At 37.7% G+C, this 20,211-nt stretch overlaps 1 protein-coding gene across 2 annotated transcripts in view; it reads right to left on the bottom strand.

Annotated features, from left to right (window-relative positions):
• The window catches only part of RHOBTB1 (Rho-related BTB domain containing 1), a 55,607-nt gene that overhangs the window by 7,092 nt on the left and 28,304 nt on the right, over positions 1 to 20,211 (bottom strand). The window contains exons 3-7 of one of the 2 annotated variants that reach the window (XM_014940574.1): positions 18,213 to 18,414; positions 17,752 to 17,855; positions 4,766 to 4,951; positions 2,064 to 3,031; positions 1,517 to 1,635 (exon numbers count right to left, since the gene is read on the bottom strand). In XM_014940574.1, the coding sequence (XP_014796060.1) occupies positions 1,517 to 1,635; positions 2,064 to 3,031; positions 4,766 to 4,951; positions 17,752 to 17,855; positions 18,213 to 18,404 (1,569 nt within the window). In that variant the 5' untranslated portion in view covers positions 18,405 to 18,414. The remainder of the gene's footprint in view (positions 1 to 1,516; positions 1,636 to 2,063; positions 3,032 to 4,765; positions 4,952 to 17,751; positions 17,856 to 18,212; positions 18,415 to 20,211) is intronic. The other variant, XM_014940576.1, reaches the window with a different exon arrangement.

The following is a 20,211-nucleotide window of genomic DNA, read 5'->3' on the forward strand; positions in this document are numbered from 1 at the left end:
GCACTGTGCTATTCTGAAAAACTTACAGTATAAAAACCACCAGAGCAGAAAAATGATAATAAAATTATGATGAGGAATTAAATGTCCATGCAACTTAATCTGACTGCTTGGAAGCAGTCAGCAGGTACTTCCTGCTAGACGGGGGTTAATTGTTGTCATGTAGCTGGTTGTTAACCTTTGGGGGCTTGAGAATTTTTCTTTCAGCTCTGCCTGGATGGGTGGGATTCAAACCCAGATCCGTTATTGCTAAAACATAAACCTCTTACGCGTATCAGCCACTCTGGGAAGAAGCTCAGTCCTCCCAGTAAGAGGAGCTGGTTGTGAAACTCATTCATTATTAATATATTTTTGTTAGTGAACAGAACAGTAAATTCAGTGAATGAGTTTATAAAATGTTGAGTCCCAAATATACAAAAAGTAATAAGTAAAAAGTAGGTGGTTTTATTTTTTTGCAAAATAGTTAAAGAAAACCATTTAGTTCATATCTACCAACATTTAAAAACTTCTGAAAGCATTATTGAGTGCTTTAAACTCTACACAATGGAAGCTAAATATTTTAAATTGAAAAGATGAGCTAAGACTGTTAAGTTAATCATTAAAAATAGACTGGTAGAAAATAAATGTACATTCTTCATTGCCAAATGTTGCTTACTAGAATTAAACTATGTATTTTTAATGAACCACTTGTTGAGCATGCCTCTGGGAAAGGAATTGTGTTTACAGCTGTATTAAAAGAAGCAAGAAAAATTTAAGTAGAAGATAATCTTTCAGAATATTAAACACAAAAAACCCGAACTCTTCATATGAATGAGACCCTTAAGCATGGAAAAGAACAAGAAAATCAAAACAAAAATAAAAACCGGGGTATGGATAAGACACAAGAAAGAAATATTAGCAAAGCATTTAGAATCTGAAAAACAGACCATGAAGACACCTGAAAATACAGGCTTCTGCTGCAAAATCTTAATTCAAAGCATTGAGATCTTTTATGCTGTACTTTATGTCTGCTTTACTCCAGAGGACAAGCTGATGCACTAGAGAACCTGAGCTTAGTTTCTACTGAAGTACTGTGAAGCCAGCTCTCTTTTCTAGTTTAACACTGCATGTTCTCTAACTCTTTTTTCCCTTTAATTCCTTCCTCAATGCCCCAGCTCCAGGTACTCTTTGTAATGCTTCTGATTGTAGAAATATATATTCACACAACTTTAAAACATATTTGACGGAAATTCACCAATCCATATGTAATTTTTCCCCCCATATTTAATGTTTTAAATGACTTCAGATTTAAACACATGCTCCAGCATTGGAGGAAGTCTCATGTCTTGCAGAAGACATGTTATCCTCCTAGGTATCCTAATTTTATGCCTTAAGAAAGAAAGCATCCCAGGTCTTCAAGGGAAGAATTAAGAATCATGCCAGGGATTATTGCACCCCTTCAGATAGATACAAAATGAAGCTTCCATCACCCTAAATCCATCAGACATTTTACGCAAAATGGACAAAAACGGACAAATACCTCGCTGTTTGAGCTTTCAATAAATGATCCTCCAAACATAGCAGACATCCATTCGCAGCTACAGATCAGCAGTGGTTTGTGGGCATTTATGGTTCCATCATCCAATTTAAATGTCACATCTGCCATGGGAACAAAAGAGCAGGCATGCTGCAAGTCTGCGTTTAAAGTGAAATTGCATCTCAAGAATGTATGTTTTATTTGCACATTGTTAACCAAGGACTTCTTTCACTTCCCATGACCCCCATCCCAAAGATAACTCCAGCATTTTATATAGTTAAGTAAAAAGCCTCACTTACGAGGGGAATATTGGACATTCAACACTTGGGAAAATTGGGTCACTTATTTAAAAGCTTGTGTGTACATTTTGAGAAATGAAACTGCAGAATTCCAGGTTGGAACAGTGGCCCCGAGTAACACTATAATTTTGGACTCATCCCTCCTCTCAGAACAATGTAAACTGTCACAATTTTTTGAAGTCTATGAAGCGACAGTAACATGAATGAGAAAAGAATTAGTGCTTTTCCTGTTAAAGCATGTATTTACTTACCAGAAAATGTCCCTTTGCAAAGGCACTCTTTAATCCGATTAGCTTTTCTGACATGAAATGCTTTAGTAATCTCTTGATTCATGAAGGCTTCTTTATTCATAATATTCTCCACCATCATTCGTAAATCAAATACTTCCAAGATTTCAGCAATCTGAGCCAGTCTTGTGAGATCTTTTTCATTTTCATCCAGTTGCCCTGTGTATAAAAACTGCAAAACAGTTTTAAAAGGTCCAGCCTGCACAGATGAATCCATTTTTACCACAGTTACAGGACACGTCCTATTTGAGACAGGATTCACTTGCATTTCCTTATGCACACTAACAAACCCCTTACCCCACGATGACAGAGATCTTGCCGTAGAATTTGTTTCACCGGGTTTGGGTTCTAGCATGTTTAAAGAGTCAGTACTTTCTGGTGGAGGAATTTTAACATCAGTAGATTTCAAGGATGTCTCATCACTGTCACTGTTTCTTTCAAGGTGACTTGTCAGAACATCCTTACTTGTGTTTTCTTTATTACACTGTGTTTCATCGAAGTCTGGACTTTCCTCACATTCCATTAAGAAAAGGTCATAAAACTTTGAAGAGGAGGTAGCTAGGTAAATCTTGTGAGCAAAAATGTAGTCCTGCTCCTGGAGAACAAACATAACATCTGCACACAGTGGACTGTCCAATAAATATCCAGCTTCATTCATGCTTGGTACGGGACACTCGGGAATTTTGATAACTGGAGGAGGGGCTTTTGGAGGTAGGAATGGAGCCTGAAGCAAAGGTTTTTGGACCTTCTTTAAATGAGATTTCCAGAACTGCAGGTGTCTCCTGGAGATCAGGGCAGCTCTAATTGCATTGTCAAACACGTCTTTAATCCCAAACTGGTCAAATACACTGGTTTCATAGTACGGTATCCCAAGTTCCTTGGCAACTTCTCTGCCTCTTTCTGGTGGCAAAATGTCTCCTCTTTTGATCGGCCTAGGGTTAAACAAAAAAGAAACCTTCTCACGCACAATGATCATCACAAGTTATTCTAGAGAGCATGGAATCTTACAAAATGTCTCAGCACCAATTCTGAGATAATTTTATATTTTTTTTTTCATTTGAATGATAATTAAGCCCAAAAAACCTTTGGAAATCTACAACCATGACTCCAGAGAGTTTCAAAATAAAAACATACTTGTAATTTTATTTAAGTGTGGTGGTGTCTTTGCAATGTTACTAGAGATATGTAGAAATCAGTTGCACAAAATGGGGCATGCCTCCTCTTTGTTAAAGGGAAATTTACAGAAAAAAAGCTGACAAGATTCTCGAGAACTTCCGTTATTTAAAAAACCTCCTAACATCCTTTTCTACTCAGACATTCTGTCGGTATCTTTCTTTGTATCCATCATTTAAACTCTAATGGAAATTCTCATGACATAGAAATGCCACAAATACAGCTAAATATGAAATGAGAAATATTTCTTAAGCTTATGCATTTTAAAGAAAATGATAGTAGCCTATGACAAAAGTGTAACTTGATAGGCCTGTGTAACTTCAAGAGATAGGCCTGTTTTGGCTGTAGAAAGATTATGGGGGAACTCATGAATTTCCAGAGCAGCTCTAGTACATGATGTTGGGTAAGCAAACCAGAAAAAAGTCTGGGCTAGGATCCATTTTCCCAACAACAAAAAAAGAAAATCATCTCACCAGAAGACATGACGTGTGTTCTCTGAGCATACCATATTGGGCAGACACAAGCTGGCACAGACTTAACACTCTCCAGACAACAGCTTGCTTTAGTCACCAGCTAATAATCAGTTCAGGTGGCAGAAGTCTGTGCTAGACATGCAGAGTACTGGTTCAGACTTTATCAGTGGTGAACTCAGAACGGAGGATTAGGGCAGAAGAAGAATTTTGAGGTTCCAAAAAGCCCACCTCACCCACACAATGAAGAAATGTTTAATAAGCAAACAAACCTATGAAAATCATATTGCTGAGTCAAGAATTTGAACACAATGCAAAGTTTTCTTAGAATCCATGAAATATTAATTCAATCCCTTTATGGAAATTTGTTGCAATACAGTCTTTAATTACGTGATTATGAATATTATTTCTGTGAATCTGTTCTCATTCAAATCCACACAAAAGGAGGAAATCAGAAGTGAGTAGGTGTTTGTGGGACTGTTTTGCCCAAACATGTGAATGCTTGTCTTTTGAATCTGGGTAAAACAAAGCTGCTCCAGAATGACCTCAAACCCTCTTTTAATCTCGGGACATTAAAGAAATTAACATGTAACCACTTTATTTTCTGCCATGATCTAGAATTACATTTCCAAAAAGTAATAATTAAGGTTTAAGAAAACTTGAGTAGGATCTGGCAGTGCCTGGCAGAAGTGACAGGGTAGGAAATACACTTGTTCAGATGGAGAAAGACATATATGAAAACCTCCAATAATCATTATTATCTCTCCATACTATCTCTCTATTGTCGTAGTGTTCGGCTACATCAAGATGAGATGTCCAATGTGCACAAATATTGTGGGAAACCTATAATAACTGCATGTGTTAAAGAATTAACCGACTCAGACAACAGAATTAAAAAGAGGAAAGCATATACATTCTCATTTTACAACAAAAGGAAAGCAGGCTTTATCATTTATCTTTTTAAATACTGTACCTGATTACCAAGGTGATTTTTTTTAATTGTTATTTTTGTTTAAACTTTACCTTGCCAAAGGCCGTCTGGCTCTGTTAACAGCCTCGAGATCTGCATAGCGGAGATCCAGTTGGCAGCCCACCAGAATGACAGGTGTGCGAGGACAGAAGTGCTTGATTTCTTGATACCACATTGTTTTCACATGATTCAGGGAATTAGGATTAGCAATTGAAAAGCACAGAACAACTACATCGGACCTAGAAAGACAACAAGAAAATATCCAATTAAAACCCAACAAACACGCTTTCCACTGCAGCTTCATCTATTTTCATCACTCCAGCTTAAAGGTACTCCCACTTTACACTTTGAAAAATACACTGACACCCAGCTGTCAGAATACATGTTGTTCGTGCAGAGGTTTGATAGAAGCTACACATTTCACCACACAAGCATGGAAGCACAAATCCACATACCTAGGAAGGGCTGCCCCTCTGTGCCAAGAGATGATCCCTGCACGTATGACCAGAGCACTAAGAAGAGAGGTAGGGCTTGCCATTCTCTACTATTACACTACAGTAATTCACAGGCTGTCGTTGCTCAACAAATAATTCTGCTGACTGGACACCTAAGTTGCAATTCAAAGATCACCAGTGCTTAGGAATTAGCAGTTATGCAAAACTTCAGCCACACAGGCAGACACAGATCACTTCTGAACTTGTTATGAAGAAATACCTTTACTGCACCATTTTAGATACTGAGGTGAATTTTTTTGCAATGCACTTTGCACAGCAATTCTCTAACATCTTTAATAAATAACCTGTTAGAAGGGCAAATTACTGCAGAACGACCACTTTACAATATAAGCAAAAATTATCATCACGATGAAAATAAGGTCAGTAAAGTGCAGAATAGGACAGTGGCTTAAATCAAAGTAAGCATCAAATATTTGCAGGATCTTAAATGTTTTAAGAAAACAAGAAGTATTTCACTAAATAAACTTGTTTTATAAATTGTAAGCATGAGGATTAAGGTTGACAGTTTATCCACTAATTCACCACCTAGTTCTTGTCAAAGCTAGCACCCTAAGGCAGAGAAATGCTGGAATACTTGTCTCAGAGCATTCCTAACTTGGGGCAGTTTCAGTGTTTATAAACTGGGGTGGGATGTTGCAAAGCAGCTCTTGGATCTCTCATGGGAAAAAAAAAAAAGAAAAGAAGAAAAATAGTTGAAACTCTCAAGAAAAATTGAGGGGAAGGGACATTTTGAGGAGGTGACTTATTGCTACAGAATTGTCAGCAGGGTAAGCTCAGTAATATCATGTCTATCTCACTTCTATTATTCTTTAATTTAGCACAAATGTGTTGTGTCTGCAGTTTGTGTAATGTATAGAGCAGCAGCAGTGAATCTTAACAGTCACCTTTTAAATAATGAAATACCTCCTCAGTACTGCTGCTTTCTACATTTCACTGAGGGTACAGATACATCCAGCAATACTGTTTCTAAAGATAGCTGCGTACAATGCAGGTACTGCTGTGAGCATAAATTTAATGCAAGAGAAATGCTTCTGCTCCAAGTTTGTATCTTACATAAACTGCAACACATCTGTCGTATCTAGAAACAAGGCCTTTTCTAAATAGCAAAGTGGTAAACAGCTAATACACTGGTCTTCTGAATAACTGAAGCAAATACCCTTTAAAATCAAACTTTCTCTATTCAAGGTCATGTAAGAGTAAAACCCAGGCCCCAGCAGACATTTGCTCAGCTCCCAGAAAGGAGAAATCAATGTACAGCTAAGATTAAAAAAATGTGTGTTACACGTATTCTAATCTGGTCAGTTGTTTAATTCAAGATCATCAGGACTGCCCCAGAAGCACTGGCTGGCTGCTCCTAACTGTAACTAAGCATCTTAGAGACACAGGCTGCTTCGCGTCCTTCAGAAATTAATACCTAAGCCGAGTAATTGCAGTCACGAGTATCCAGCCCTCCTGACTCTGCAAACCACAAGACACACATCACATCTCTCAGAAAACCAAAAGGAAATGGAGCTCCAGCAGGAGTTCACAAGCAGAAGATGCTGGCCAGTGCTGGGCTGGCCACAGATCTGGGCTCCTGAGAAGAGCCAGTGAAGATCCATTTCTTTGGAGAAGACAGGCCCAGACTCCACAGCAGACTGGCCCCAGCGCAGCCCTGCATGTGTTACAGCCCTTGCTCAGAGACTCTCAGTTTTTGCCACAGACCTGCATGCGGTTCTTGGGCAACTCATCACTTCTGACTTCCTTGGGCGACCAGGAAACCGAGCTGGGGAAAACCGCTTTCTTTACCCCAACTCACAACACACATAGCATTGCACTCACAGGACATTTCCACCTTCCTGCATTCCAAATGAAGTGAAAAACGGAATAAAGAGGTAAAACCCTTGTGATTTGCATATTATTCATCCTGTGTTAAAACCTGGACTTTCCCATAAAATGAATATCCTGAGAGTTCTGTACTGAGCAGGGAGAAATAAATGGCCTTGTGCCATAAATAGGACGGATGGGCAATCACTGGGTAGTGACAGAGTTCACATGCTGAACCAGCACCACGGCCGGCTCTGTTTGCTCACAAAATACATCCACCTTATCATAATATATTAAGTTTTTGTTCAAATCATAAGCATGATTTGCACTATTAGTACAAACTGGAGATAGTAATATATGAGGAAGATTAACTGTCTACGTAGGACTGTGAACATTTGGGGAAAACTGTCCTTTGGAAACTTTTAATTAAAATACCTACAATTCCTTTTAATGTCAAAGGCACATTTACAACTTCCTAATGCCTCACAATAAAGTTTGGTTTGATGTTTGTCCATAAAATTCAGGACTTGTCAGGTTAAAATAACACATTAATATTTCCCAGACACTAAAATGTTTACCAATGTTATTTTAATATTCCCAGGGAACATAAAAGGATGGGTTTAAAAAAAAATAATTTATTCCCATTTTGTGTGGTTTGGTTACTTAAGAGAACAAGAAAGGATGAATCAGGTTTACTTCTGCTTTCTTCTTTGTCTGCAGCAATAAGTTCACAAACACAAGCTGCTTTTTTCTAAAAAGAAATTTCATAATCATTTCCCAGTAAACTTCAGGAATGATTCAAGAAATACCTCCATAGACTTGAATACCAAAATGTGCTTTAGAACCCCTCCATCACATTCCTCCTAGAGCACCGTCCAATTGAGAGAGGCAATAGATAAGGCATTGTGTGCATCAACCTTTGTTAAATACAACAAAAGCATATGATTACACTTCATAGACTGATGTCTGATACTGAAGTATCACAGGAAATAAAGACAAGTATTACAAATAGCAAAGAGAAACGGTAGCTTGGATATTCAACGCATTGTCTTGTAGATTCAGCAGTACAGGTTGGAAATGCAGAACTGATTTTTTCTTACATTCTGCTTTTCATAGGCTTATCAGAAGAAATTGTGAATCATCTACTCTTATTATTTGAAACATCTGAACATACTTAATATCAATAAAACTCATAACTTCTGTGTGACTTGCTCTAGCGTGTGATCAACCACCAGGGAAACACTCTGCATCACCAGTGTAAGAAAACAGGTTTCTTTCTGCTTATCAGGGCTCCAAACAGGGCAGAACACAACGTATACGTGTGAGATTTGGCAAGTGGAGAAGTGGAACAGGTTCTCTCAGCTGTAGTCAAACCTACCACCACTCACATTTGTCACTTCCTGGCTGACCAAACTCCTGCATTGGAGTCTCACATTAAAGCATAAGAGCACTTCAAATGCTGCCCATGGAATCATAAAAGTAATTCTTAATGCAAAACATACACATCTGAAGTCAGCCCAGCTTGGTCTAAACATAGTTAGGGACTACCTAGAGGAGGCTTCTGTGGGCAAAGAAAGAAACTTACCACCATTCTGAGAATCAACACATCTACCTAACACAGGTATTACCTCAAAGCATTCAATGATATTTCCCCAAACTTAGATAAGAAGAACTTTTGATGGAAGCAACTACCCCTAGAAACCCTGTAGACAACCTCTAGACAACCAAATCTGTGGCAGGAATCAGCACATGGTGTGCTGCCATCCTGTGAGATCCTAGTATGTGAGTTATGAACTGTATCAGATGTGGAGAGAGCAGTCCAAGACACTGCCAAAAAGCAAGCAGTATAGCACTAACCAAGACAAGACAACTTTAAATTATGAACCTCAGGCTTCAGCAGTAGTCAAGCTACAGGTAACCATTGCAACCATCTGGAAGTTACTCTGCAATCACTACAATCAGAAACTCATGAGGTGGGGGAGAAAAAGCAGTATATTTGCTTTGTAATAAGCCTTCCTGATGGAGTTGTTAGAAGCGGCAGAGAAGTTAATGTTTTCTAAATAGAGCTGTTTTGTGTAACAGAGCACTCCATTGGTCTGGGACTGAGATTTTGAAAGACTCATCTGCTTATATGCTATGTGTGCTCCAGAGCTGGTGTAATGAGCTGCACTGCAGATGTACCTGCACACCACACTGCTGATTCATCTGTCAACCAGAAACTGCTACACTAATACTCTTATTTTAGAGAGAACTTCAAGGAAACAGCAATATTAAATGATATCTCATATATTCCAAGGCAAGTGCTTTTAAAAGTTTAATATTTCCTAGTCTGAAACTAGAGTTATAAACTGTGATGCGGAAACAGGCTCCCTTCTGAAATGTACACACTGCGTTACCCAGGAAGAAGTTGTTCCCTCTAGTTTATAATTTACAAGTTACTGCGTAAAACTGCTGCTCATATGTAAGGGGTATTATTTGTCATATAATCATGGAATAGTACTGTTGGGTTTGGAAAGGGGAAGAAATAAAGCTGTGACAAATACAGAATGTGAAGAGGAAATGTCTCTGATCTGGAAATCGATGCAGGGAGTGGGAAAGAGGAAATGAAGAAAGACTGAACTGTACTGCCATGCTGTCTTGTCCTCTTCCTAGAGGATAAGTCAAAAGTACACATTTTGTTTCAGAGAGCTTAAATAAAGACCCAAGAGTTATATCTGACAGAATCAGTTTAAGGATAGACAAATTATATTTTGGTTGACAAGAAGTCTGTTGCACATATTTAATCAAATCAAACTTTAAGAATAGACTCGAAAGAAGGAAGAAAAAAATGTCCCCAGTAGATTTTTCCTATTACAGTCTTTATTTTTCCCTATTTTTAGATAATCAGCTTTCTCTGAGAAGTAAGGTTGAAATAAAGAGAGTCTATTAGAATGTTACAGAGCAAACAATTTGGTAGAGGGTCATCCAAATTGTTAGGCTCTTTTGATTTTACCAGAACAGCTAATCCTTAGACAGTTATCGATAAAATGTTGTTTTGCTTTTACTTCTTCTGTCCTCATTTTCTTCCCTACACACTTCCCATAATTTTCCCAAGGTTCCTCAGAGACCTGCAGCACAGCTGAACTTCTCCCACTGATAACCTCATTTGACAAGAACTGTCTCTGGTGTCCACCTGCATAGTCCTTCAACCACCTGAAAGGAAAGACTGTGTAGGGCGACAGCCTCAGTGCAAATACCAGCTCCCAAGTTCTCAAACATAGTAGGTTCAGGCAGTAGAAGGCCACCTAAGAATTAAATTGAGAATCTTGGTTATCGCTGAACAAAACCCTGCTACGTCTCCATGTCAATTGAGATACATTTTGAACAGAGAGATTCACTTAGTTATACAACATTTTTCATGCACACATCTCACTGAGCTGAAAAAAAAACTGCAATAAGCAAGGCTGATAATGTTTTAAGTGGACTCAGTTTTTAGTAAATGCAGTTGCAGCCATCACATGAAATGATAAGAAATTCATTAAGTGACTGGTGAGCACAACAAAATGACCTGAAGACACAGGACTTATGCACACACACTCCAAACGGATGAGCAGCTAGGAAAACTAAAATGCAGGGGGTGCCTGGCATGTGAAGAACTGAAGATATCCAGGTAAGGCAGGGCAAGACCATGCAGTGCCCTGGATGTGAGCAGGAGAATCAATTAGTTCTATACTTTACCGACAGCAGTGAAGCTTCTTAAGTACTGGTGTAATGTGCGAAACTGTCAAAATGCCCTGAAATATATTCAGATTTTGTGGTGAGTAGCATGCAGATCTATTTCTAAAATTTCTGTAACGTCATTTGTAGTAGGAAACAACAGTAAGAAGATAACACTACCTTTAAGAAAATTGCATATTTCAAGACTTCTTCAAATGTGGAAAGAGTTTCCCCATACATTCCTTACAAACAATACATCATTCTTAAATTTTAAGCATTTTAAAACCTCTTCTATTTCCTCTGAGACACTCACGGGAAAACAATGGTGTATTTACAGACAATGGAAAAAACTGTTTTGATATCCCAAAGAATTATTAAAATATCTCATTTTCCATTGCAGAAACCTGTAAGAGCTACTCTTATTGTAAAAATGCCTGGCCAGCAAGAGTGCCAAAAAAAATGGCAAAGTCACGTGGAACAATGTAAAAAGAGGATAATGATTTCATGTTTAATGTAAAGGACTGCTTACACAGTCTTGGAATTTGGTTCATTTTATTGCTGGCTATAAGAAGTAAATTTTCCCATAATTCTGGTTCAGCATTTACATATGAAAAATTCCATCTTAGTGCTAAATAGAACTTTGCAGTTGAAAGAGGCTCCCTCAAGGTACCTTAGCATGATTCTGGGCCAGATTTACCGGTAGACTCAGTAAAACTCTCTTAGGAATCAGGTATGTTTGCAGTACACACATCCCCCATAACATACCGATATGTATTTTTCCCTTCTCTGGAGCAGAGATCTCAATTACTGCATTTTTAATGCAGGAACAAAAATTCTATGATAAATATAATTTTAGAGACAGTTAATTGAGGCTGAAATACTGAAATATTCTGTGTATCACAGTTGGGGTTTATAAAAGTAAGACACAAACCCTGAACACCAAATCAATGGAGAAGGATGAAAGAAAATGACAAGAGCAAGAGAAGGTACAAGGCTAGCTGGAATACATCTGAACAACCTGGGGCAAACACTGAAACTCATAATTATAAAGGTACTGACAAGAATATAGCTAAAAATGTTTTTGTAAGACATATCAGGTGACTGCTGTCTCCAGACAGCAGTCAGAAAATAAAATAAAGAGAAATAAATTCACAAAACAATAGAAAAATGGAAAGGTGGGCTTTTCAAGCTTATTTTCTGTTATTATAGAGGCAGCTTACAGATGAGAACAACATGCTATCTCTTTACAGAGAACCAGCTACCTTTCATTAAAGATACTGTAGAAGAATAACCAAAAGAAGAAATTAATCTTTTGTTTACTGTCAGCCCCATCCTCTGAAAAACCACCCAGGAACCAATGATCAAACTGAAAAACATATTAAGTTTAAAAGAAGCAACATTTGAAGCAACATTTAGAAGAAAATGGCAATATTTCGAAGAAAAATATTATTTCAAGGTAGGGGAAGGATGTAAGGATGGGAAATTAAAAAAATAGAAAAAGGAAAATCCAAAGCTAGGTCCCAAAATTCATAAAAGCATGATTCCTTATAAGTATTGATGAAGAACACAGATAGGAAGCCAGGGATAAGGTAAAGAGGGAGGTAAAAACCCAGAGTAGATGAAAGAATGACAGCGTCTGGTTTGCACCCAGCATGAGAGTGACTTCTGAAGTCACAGAAGACACAAAAACTGAGCTAACAGACCTCTTTCTCTGGGGAGAAAACATGGACTTTTGTATTTTTTGCTTTCTTTGGGCTATCAGCCACCTCTTTTTTTTTTTTTTTTTTTTATAAAAAAACTGTCAAGGAATTTTAACTGGCAAGTTGATGTCACGAATATATTGATAGGAACTCAGTTTAAAACAGTTACATCTGGTTGTGCAGAGTGGTTTTCATATTCTGACACATGTATGAGAAAATCCAGACTGTGATCCTGAGACTCTTGGAGCAGAAGACAGCTCACAAAATCCTCCAAGCACGTATCCACAAAGAAATAATTTACTAAGATCAAGATTTTGATACAAAGTCACTTCCCAGATTTAGCATTTCCAAAAGATTTTGATGTTGCTTTGCAGTCTTCTAGGTTAGAATCCAAATGCCCTCTTTCCACTCAGCCACTGACTTCAGAGAGCAAGGAAAAATGGAAAATTACATAATACCACAAATAACATTTGATATGTACTTTTTCACTCCAGTCAAGGAAGGCTTAAAGCATTACAGGTGTGGCTCTATTATGGATAGATTATATATACACCAAATTGAGCCTCAGACTCCACCTACAGTCATTTGGCACCCATCTTTTTAAAGAAGGAAGGATTCCTAACAGCAATTCTATAGCAACTTCTTTCTACTCACAATATGGAATGGGATGCAGAGAAGAAAAGTAGTAGATCTGCATTAATTAGATTGCTTTAAGTATATAAAGCATATACTTTCCCATCAACTGAGTGAAAAAGCCTCGAAGATTAATGTAGATAACAGAAGAAGAAAAAACAGTGCATACAGACACCACATTGGAATGAAACTACTGAGAATGTTCTCTCTCTATGAACCTCTCGGCTTATTCTAGTGTTTCTTGAGAGTGATCCGAGTCAAACTCAAAAGAGAAAAAAATCATAACAATTATTTTAAAAATGGTTTTTACAGGAGGAGCTCTTCAGGATTGCTTGATGAAGAATCTGAACAGCTTGTAAACCACTTTAAAGTAGATGAAGAGGCTCGCAGATTTTGGTATTTGAGGATGATTCTAAGGTAAAGCATATCACTTTTTGTGGCAGCAAAACATAGCAAATGGAAGCAGCCAAGGTAAGAGAGATCTGAATTCCCCATCAGCTGGCCCTTTGCTAACAAAGCAAAAGACTGCCTTGTGTCTGTTAAGTGCTACTGCTGTGGAGATACAACTCTGATGATCCCCTCCAACCCACACCAGTAAATGGCTTGTAAGGCATGTGGAAGGTGGATAATTATAATCATTCTTATTATCATTACATAAAAACAAGGACAGCAAGACCGCAGGGAAAAGCATGGGCCTTCATTCAAAGCACTTCTGAAACCTTGGACCTTCTCTGAAGAAAGGTGAGGAGGTGCTGGCCTGTTCTCAGCTTAGGCACAGGCAGTGAGTGACAGAGGGCACAGACCTAACTAATGGCAAACTGGGTAACTCTGTGAAGACCTGTACCTCACCCTCATGTCACTGAATTTGCTGAATGCAAATACCAAAACATCCCTACTGATATTGGTGGAAGTCTTCAAATACCAGTGACAGATAAACTTCTATTCTCATGGACCCTTTTCAGCAGCGTTCAGAAGGTATATTTCTATGGATTAAATTACATTGATGTAACTTGTTAAGGGAATTGTAATTACACAGAAATAGACAAATGCATGTGTTCCTCTGTGTACATACAATACCCACAAGGCTTATGAAATCCATTCACAACAGAGGAAATACTCTAAACATATTTTAAGAGGCTCTGTCAGCAGTCTCACAGTAAGGCTCATTCACATTTGTAAGTCACGAGGAAAAAGCTGTTTTCTGTCCATGCTGTATGAACAGATTTTGTTTGGTCTACAGCTCATATTTAAGTTGCAAGTAAATAAATCATCCTGGCTGAATTAGCTGACAAACCATATCCACAGTATTAAGAATAAATATTTGATTGGGACTGAATCAACTCTTTGCAGATTTGTGCTCATGTTTACACATACAAGAGCTGCATGTATAAAAAAACCAGGATTTGTAGGATATTAATAAAATTGTAGTCAAACATGTTTACCTGAAAAAAATAAAGAAAAGGATGAAAAAGGGAAAAAAAAAGTGCAAGCCATTTTATTCATTCTACTTTTAGAATTAGTTAACACAGTGACACGTTGACACTCATTCATAATCAGATTGGACAGGAGGATAGAGGACAGTGAATCCTGACAAGCTGAAATGTAAATTAAGATGTTTTCACATCTTTACACGTGCAATTTTGTGCCTCCCAGGGAAACTGGTACATTATGACAACTTGAGCTTAATATGAAGTTCTTGCCTTATTTGCAGGCTTAGAGAATACAATAGCACTGAGACTAGATTGTTATTAAACAAAGAAGTGACTAGGAGCTGGAAATCAATATGCTAATCATAACAAAGACACTGTAATTTTACAACATTTTGGAATGATTTTGCATCAAATGGAAACCCTGTGGGGCAAATGACTGTTTGGCATCACAGTGCCTACAATGAACTGAGCAAGATACTTCCAAAACTAAAGCACCCACTCTAAGGAAAAAACCAACGTGTCATGCTATAAAACTGCAGCAAATATTGCCACAAGTCCCTTGAGCCACATCCTCCTCCCTCCCTTAAGCTGTCAGGAACTGTTTTCCCAAAGCTCCTGGAGGATTGTGATTATTAAACTAAACACCACACAGCAGAATGCAAGCTGCATCTCACTCTCCATACCCCCATTTTAAAGGATGGCAGTAAAAATATTAACTATTCCATCCTCAGTGGCATTCAAATATGTTTTTCTTTTTCTGTCACTCAAAAATAGTGGAAAACACATTCCTTCTGTCATTCTCCTCTCAGGTTTCTATCTGTGAAAAATAAAGAATTAAGAAGGATTTATCTTTACTGCAAGTCCTATTAACTGTTCACCCTGTCATCTATAGCATAATCTATTTATGTAACATTTTGTAAAAGTGTATGGAACAATCTTTTCCAACGAGCAGCAGGTGAATTAATGACCTGCTGGTTCTTGTTACACCACGTTCAGGACAATTAGAGGTCTTGGCTGAGTGTTTGGCTGAAATAAACCTTTCCCTGCACAAGGGCATATGCATAAAAAAAAATGTGAAGGGAACCAAAGGGTTATATTATTATGTGATCCTTCAGACAATCAGAAACATGGGGCACTTGTAAGTGTAGCCTGGAGCAGTTTGGCATAAAATAGACCTTTCGCTGTACTGCAAGATTTGACTCAGCTCTGAGTAGACTGTAGTTCAATGTACAGAGGTGATCTAAAATAAATTCTGAAAATGTGAACATTCAATATTGGAAATCTCTTCCTAAAATGCTAACAGATAAAATACTAAACAGTATTTCAAAACAATGAAGTACCTAACCAGTGCTTACAATTAGAAAATTTTACAACTGAAATTCAATTTATAAGATAGTTTCTTTAGAGTTTGCAGTTACTTTCTGCATTAACAGACTTGCAAAAAAACCACTAACAGAACAGCACGTTTCCAGAACAGCCTTTTTAAGTTGATCAGGGTATAGAAACTTGATCCTACACAGGTTCAGTTCTGCTAACATCACAAATGAATCGCTACCTTCATATGCTTAATCCCACGAGATCTCAAGTTATTCAGGTCCTCCTTGGCGTTTGCAGGATTAGAATCTAAGTATGTTGTTTCCCCCCTCTCCCGTCCTGTTAGTTAACTTGGGATCAGAGTTCAGAACATGCCTGATTTCGTTCTCTTAATCTCTAGTAATCTTCTCAGTGACACAGTATCTGTTGCAGAATATCAGGAGGCCACATAAAGAGGAGCAGTTAGTGGAAATGTTAAGTTACATCCATATTTATCAAAGTAGGCTCCATATGCTTCCAAATGATAAAACAGCATCCATTCACATACTCAATACATATTACGATCAATATTACCTTAAAGTCAGTAACTTCACTCACTCACAAAGCTTATTTACAAATGGTACAGGTTGTGTAGCTCAGATGTGTTGCTACTTTAGCTCCCAACACAAAATTCAAGGTAATTCATGACTCTGTGAAGACACAACTAACACAGTGCTGTATACAAAGGAGGGTTTGTACAAACTGCTATACAAAGTTTTACAGTGCAAAAATCTGACTGATGGATTCAACCAGCAGAGCCCTCTCCAGTGGTTCTAAGGCAAGGAGAATAGAAAAGGAAGTCAACCTCCAAAGTAATTAGTTTCATGAGGTAGCACAGAGAGAAGGAAAACAGTAAGACAGTACATTTTGGCAACGTGGAACCCAAAGCTGAGACTGATGCTCTACAAAAGCGTTCCCAGCTGGAAAAAAAAGAAGTATCTGTCTATGGATATTTGATCGTGTACAGACTGAAGCAGATATGAAAATGATATGAAAATGTTCAAGAAGGTGAAAAAACATGTGAGGACTGAGGCCTTGCTCAAATGTCAGTTATGAAAATATCTGTCCAAAACCCATCTTCAGCTCAGTATTTGCGCAATACAGGTAACCTGTTCTTATTATGTGTGTATTCAAATGTCTGTTATTCAGTTGTTCTGCTGTCCGTTCTGCCACAAGGCCAGATCTAGTTACCATTAAACAAAACAGAAAGACTGTCACTGGCTTCAGTCCTTGTTGAAACTGTACTGAAGTTATATTGTATATGCTGGAAAAATCTAGATTACTTTAATTTTCATTATTTTTAAAAAAATTTTTAAGAATTTCCAGGTTAATCGATTCACTAGCAGACACTTGAAGGTGAAGGTTTTATAGAAGAAAAACCTTTCCTTTCCTCAGCTTTAACTAAGAAAATACAGAAGAGTCTCACCTTTCTTTCAATTGGCTCTGCTCTTAAGAGCTTAGCTGCCTATTCAACATCACAGGTTTTAATAAAATAAATATTTTATTGAGTAAGAGTGATGTTTCCCAACATCTCTCCTTGTTAGTTACATGTTAGGCAATTATATCATACTATAGTTTATATATGTATCATATTACATTATATTCAATTTTGTAAAAGTACAATCTTATTTTGGGGAATGTTCTTTAAAATTTGAAATAGGACAACAGTTGTTGACAGAGCTTAGCAGGCTTTTCAAGGAAATGTAGTGTAGTAAAACTATGCTGCTTTTTAAATATTTATATCTTTTTAATCCTTGCAGCAGATAATCCTCTTTGCAGTAGGCAGGAATATGAATACCCTTGATTGTTTTTAAGTCCTTGCTTTTCAAAATTAAGATTTGCAGGTTTTTTCTACCCTAAAATTTTACTACAATTACTACTAAAAATTTTGCTTGGATCAATTTACCTTCCATAAGCAAAGCGCCTGTCTTTGTGGTGGTCCCCAAACGTATCCCACAGCCTGAGAGAAACACTCACTTCATCCACAACATCTCTTGAGCGTTCAAGGACCTAGAACAGAACATACATAACATTCTCTTTCCCTCCATCAAACAAGTACATTTCTAATTAATCTCATAAGAAGGTCTAAAGCATACTCGACTAAGAGTGTATCACACATAGTTTTCAGCAAATGCTGTATTTTATAAAACAGGCAGAATATGCATCTTCCTAAAAACAGGTTTGATAAAAAAATTACTTTGGAATGAGAGACTCAGGGAGATGGTTACCAGACCATGGCTGCAGTAGAGACCGTGCATAAAATGCTTGTGAGCTCATTGCTGCATCCTGACAAAGACAGGCTTGCCAATAAAAGATACCACAACTCCCCAGCATGTGCTCCATGTTTTGTACACCTGCAGTCCTTACCTCTTGGCAGACACGGTACTGATCAATGGCCCAGACAGTTGGTACGTGAGTTGCCAGCAGCTGATACTGAGTCAAGGTTGTATTGCACGCTCTTGCACAAATTAGACGAGTCTTGCCCACTGCATTGTCTCCAACCACCACACACTTGATAGTTTCAACGTTGGGTCTTTCGTAGTCCATGTCAGTGTCCATTTATCAAAAACTGTAACAAGACAGTTAAACTTGTTTTCTACTATTGTGCAAAAATAACGCTATTTAGAATCAGAGCCTTCTACTTCCACTTCTTGAGAGATGTCTGAAGAGGAAAAACTTAAGGAAAAGCTTGTAGTAAACTGTACCCAAGTAAGCTAGCCGTTCCTTTAAATACTGCACGGTTATGCAAATGCACAACTATTTTGACCGCTGTTTATGCTGTTCACATGCTATTTTCACTTTGGTTTCTGTAAACACAAGCCTGTTTGCAGAAGATAGATCTTGGTGAAACAAGGACAGCTAGCACAAACTTACCTCTTGCTAATACTTTTTATGCCAAGAAGGAGAAAAGACTGGACATCAGTGGGTTTAACCTGAAGGATTCCAGTATAAACCTGCCTTCTGTAATCTTGCCCATTCAGGATTTGATTTAGGGCTGTCCAAACAATATTGCTAACAGCAAGTCACACAGATGGTTTTAGTTAGATGCACACAATAAAACTGACTTGTAAGTTGACTCCAGAGACTCTGTTCTCTACAAACCACAACTCCCATTATATCCTGCATGTATCACACACTCTTAATTTTCCAAGAAGTTTGTACACATCGTGAACTAAAGTGAAACCAAACAGTGTAGCGGGAACTTGCAAGTATACTTATCTATAGCTACAAATTCTTTTTCACATGACAATGGAAAGCGAAGAGAAGGAGATTTTTGAAGATACAATACTCATGCAAAGTTACTATTGAAAATATTTACTTAAATATTCTATGGCAACATATTGAAGAAATGCCTGGATATGAATGTAAGCTGGAAAAACTAGATATTTGAAAAACGAAAACCAACTCCTGCATGTTTAATACAGTCTGTTGTTTTCATATAAAGGAGTGTGGGATTTTCATGTAAAGGAATGTGAGATCATAGTTTGATATATCGGATTTTAATTTTCTAATGTCAGTAGTCTGCTGAGCAATCTGGTCTCTGCCATGGAATTGTAATCAGGGAGGGAGAAAAGGGAAAATGCAAGGCACAAACACGTTCAGAAAGGCTTGCCTAATAATTATTTCAGCAGGAAAACCTATAGCAATTTAATTCACAAAACACATCATCTGGAGTGATGGTGTCATTTTTGCCTGAGAAGAGAGCACTACAGAAAAAGAAACCAAATTATTTGTTTTAATCCCTTTTTTAATATTTACATCTCACTTGCACATAAATACAGAATGTATATATTAACTGCCAGGATGTTTAAAATAATAGATACAAGCTGTTTTGGTGTCCATTTTTCACTGTCCTAGGCACTACATTCTGATTTAAGAAAAAGCATGTTTAGTAATTACTAGCCAGGTACTAATTTTAACTGCATTCTTCCGTTATTTAAAGTGATGTAAACTGAGAAACCAAAGTCAGTGTTAGAATTAAATGTTACTCATTAATGTTACAGTTTTGAGTATGGATTGCATGCTGATAGCTATCATGGCTAAGGTACAGTTATAATCTTTACATGTGGATGGGAGGAGTTAGCGACCATATAGACAGCAAGGTGCAAAGGTGAGTTTATGCCACTACTGTGTCACACTGATAAGTTTTCACTGACATTGGATGGTTCTTGGAATGCTACAGCACAGACTAGTGTGTAAGAATACATTTTAGAGAGTTGTCCTGCACTAAAGTGGGACATGGGCCCAGAAACTCTTCCTCCTGGCACAAATACATGGTTGCATCACTGGAGCTTTGCAATCTGCCAAATCTAGAGCAAAGGACACGGGTTCAAACATACATGCACAATACCTACTGCATGTAAAC

The sequence above is a fragment of the Calidris pugnax genome, unplaced genomic scaffold, assembly GCF_001431845.1.
Source record: "Calidris pugnax isolate Ruff unplaced genomic scaffold, ASM143184v1 scaffold39, whole genome shotgun sequence".
In the NCBI taxonomy this organism is placed as follows: domain Eukaryota; kingdom Metazoa; phylum Chordata; class Aves; order Charadriiformes; family Scolopacidae; genus Calidris; species Calidris pugnax.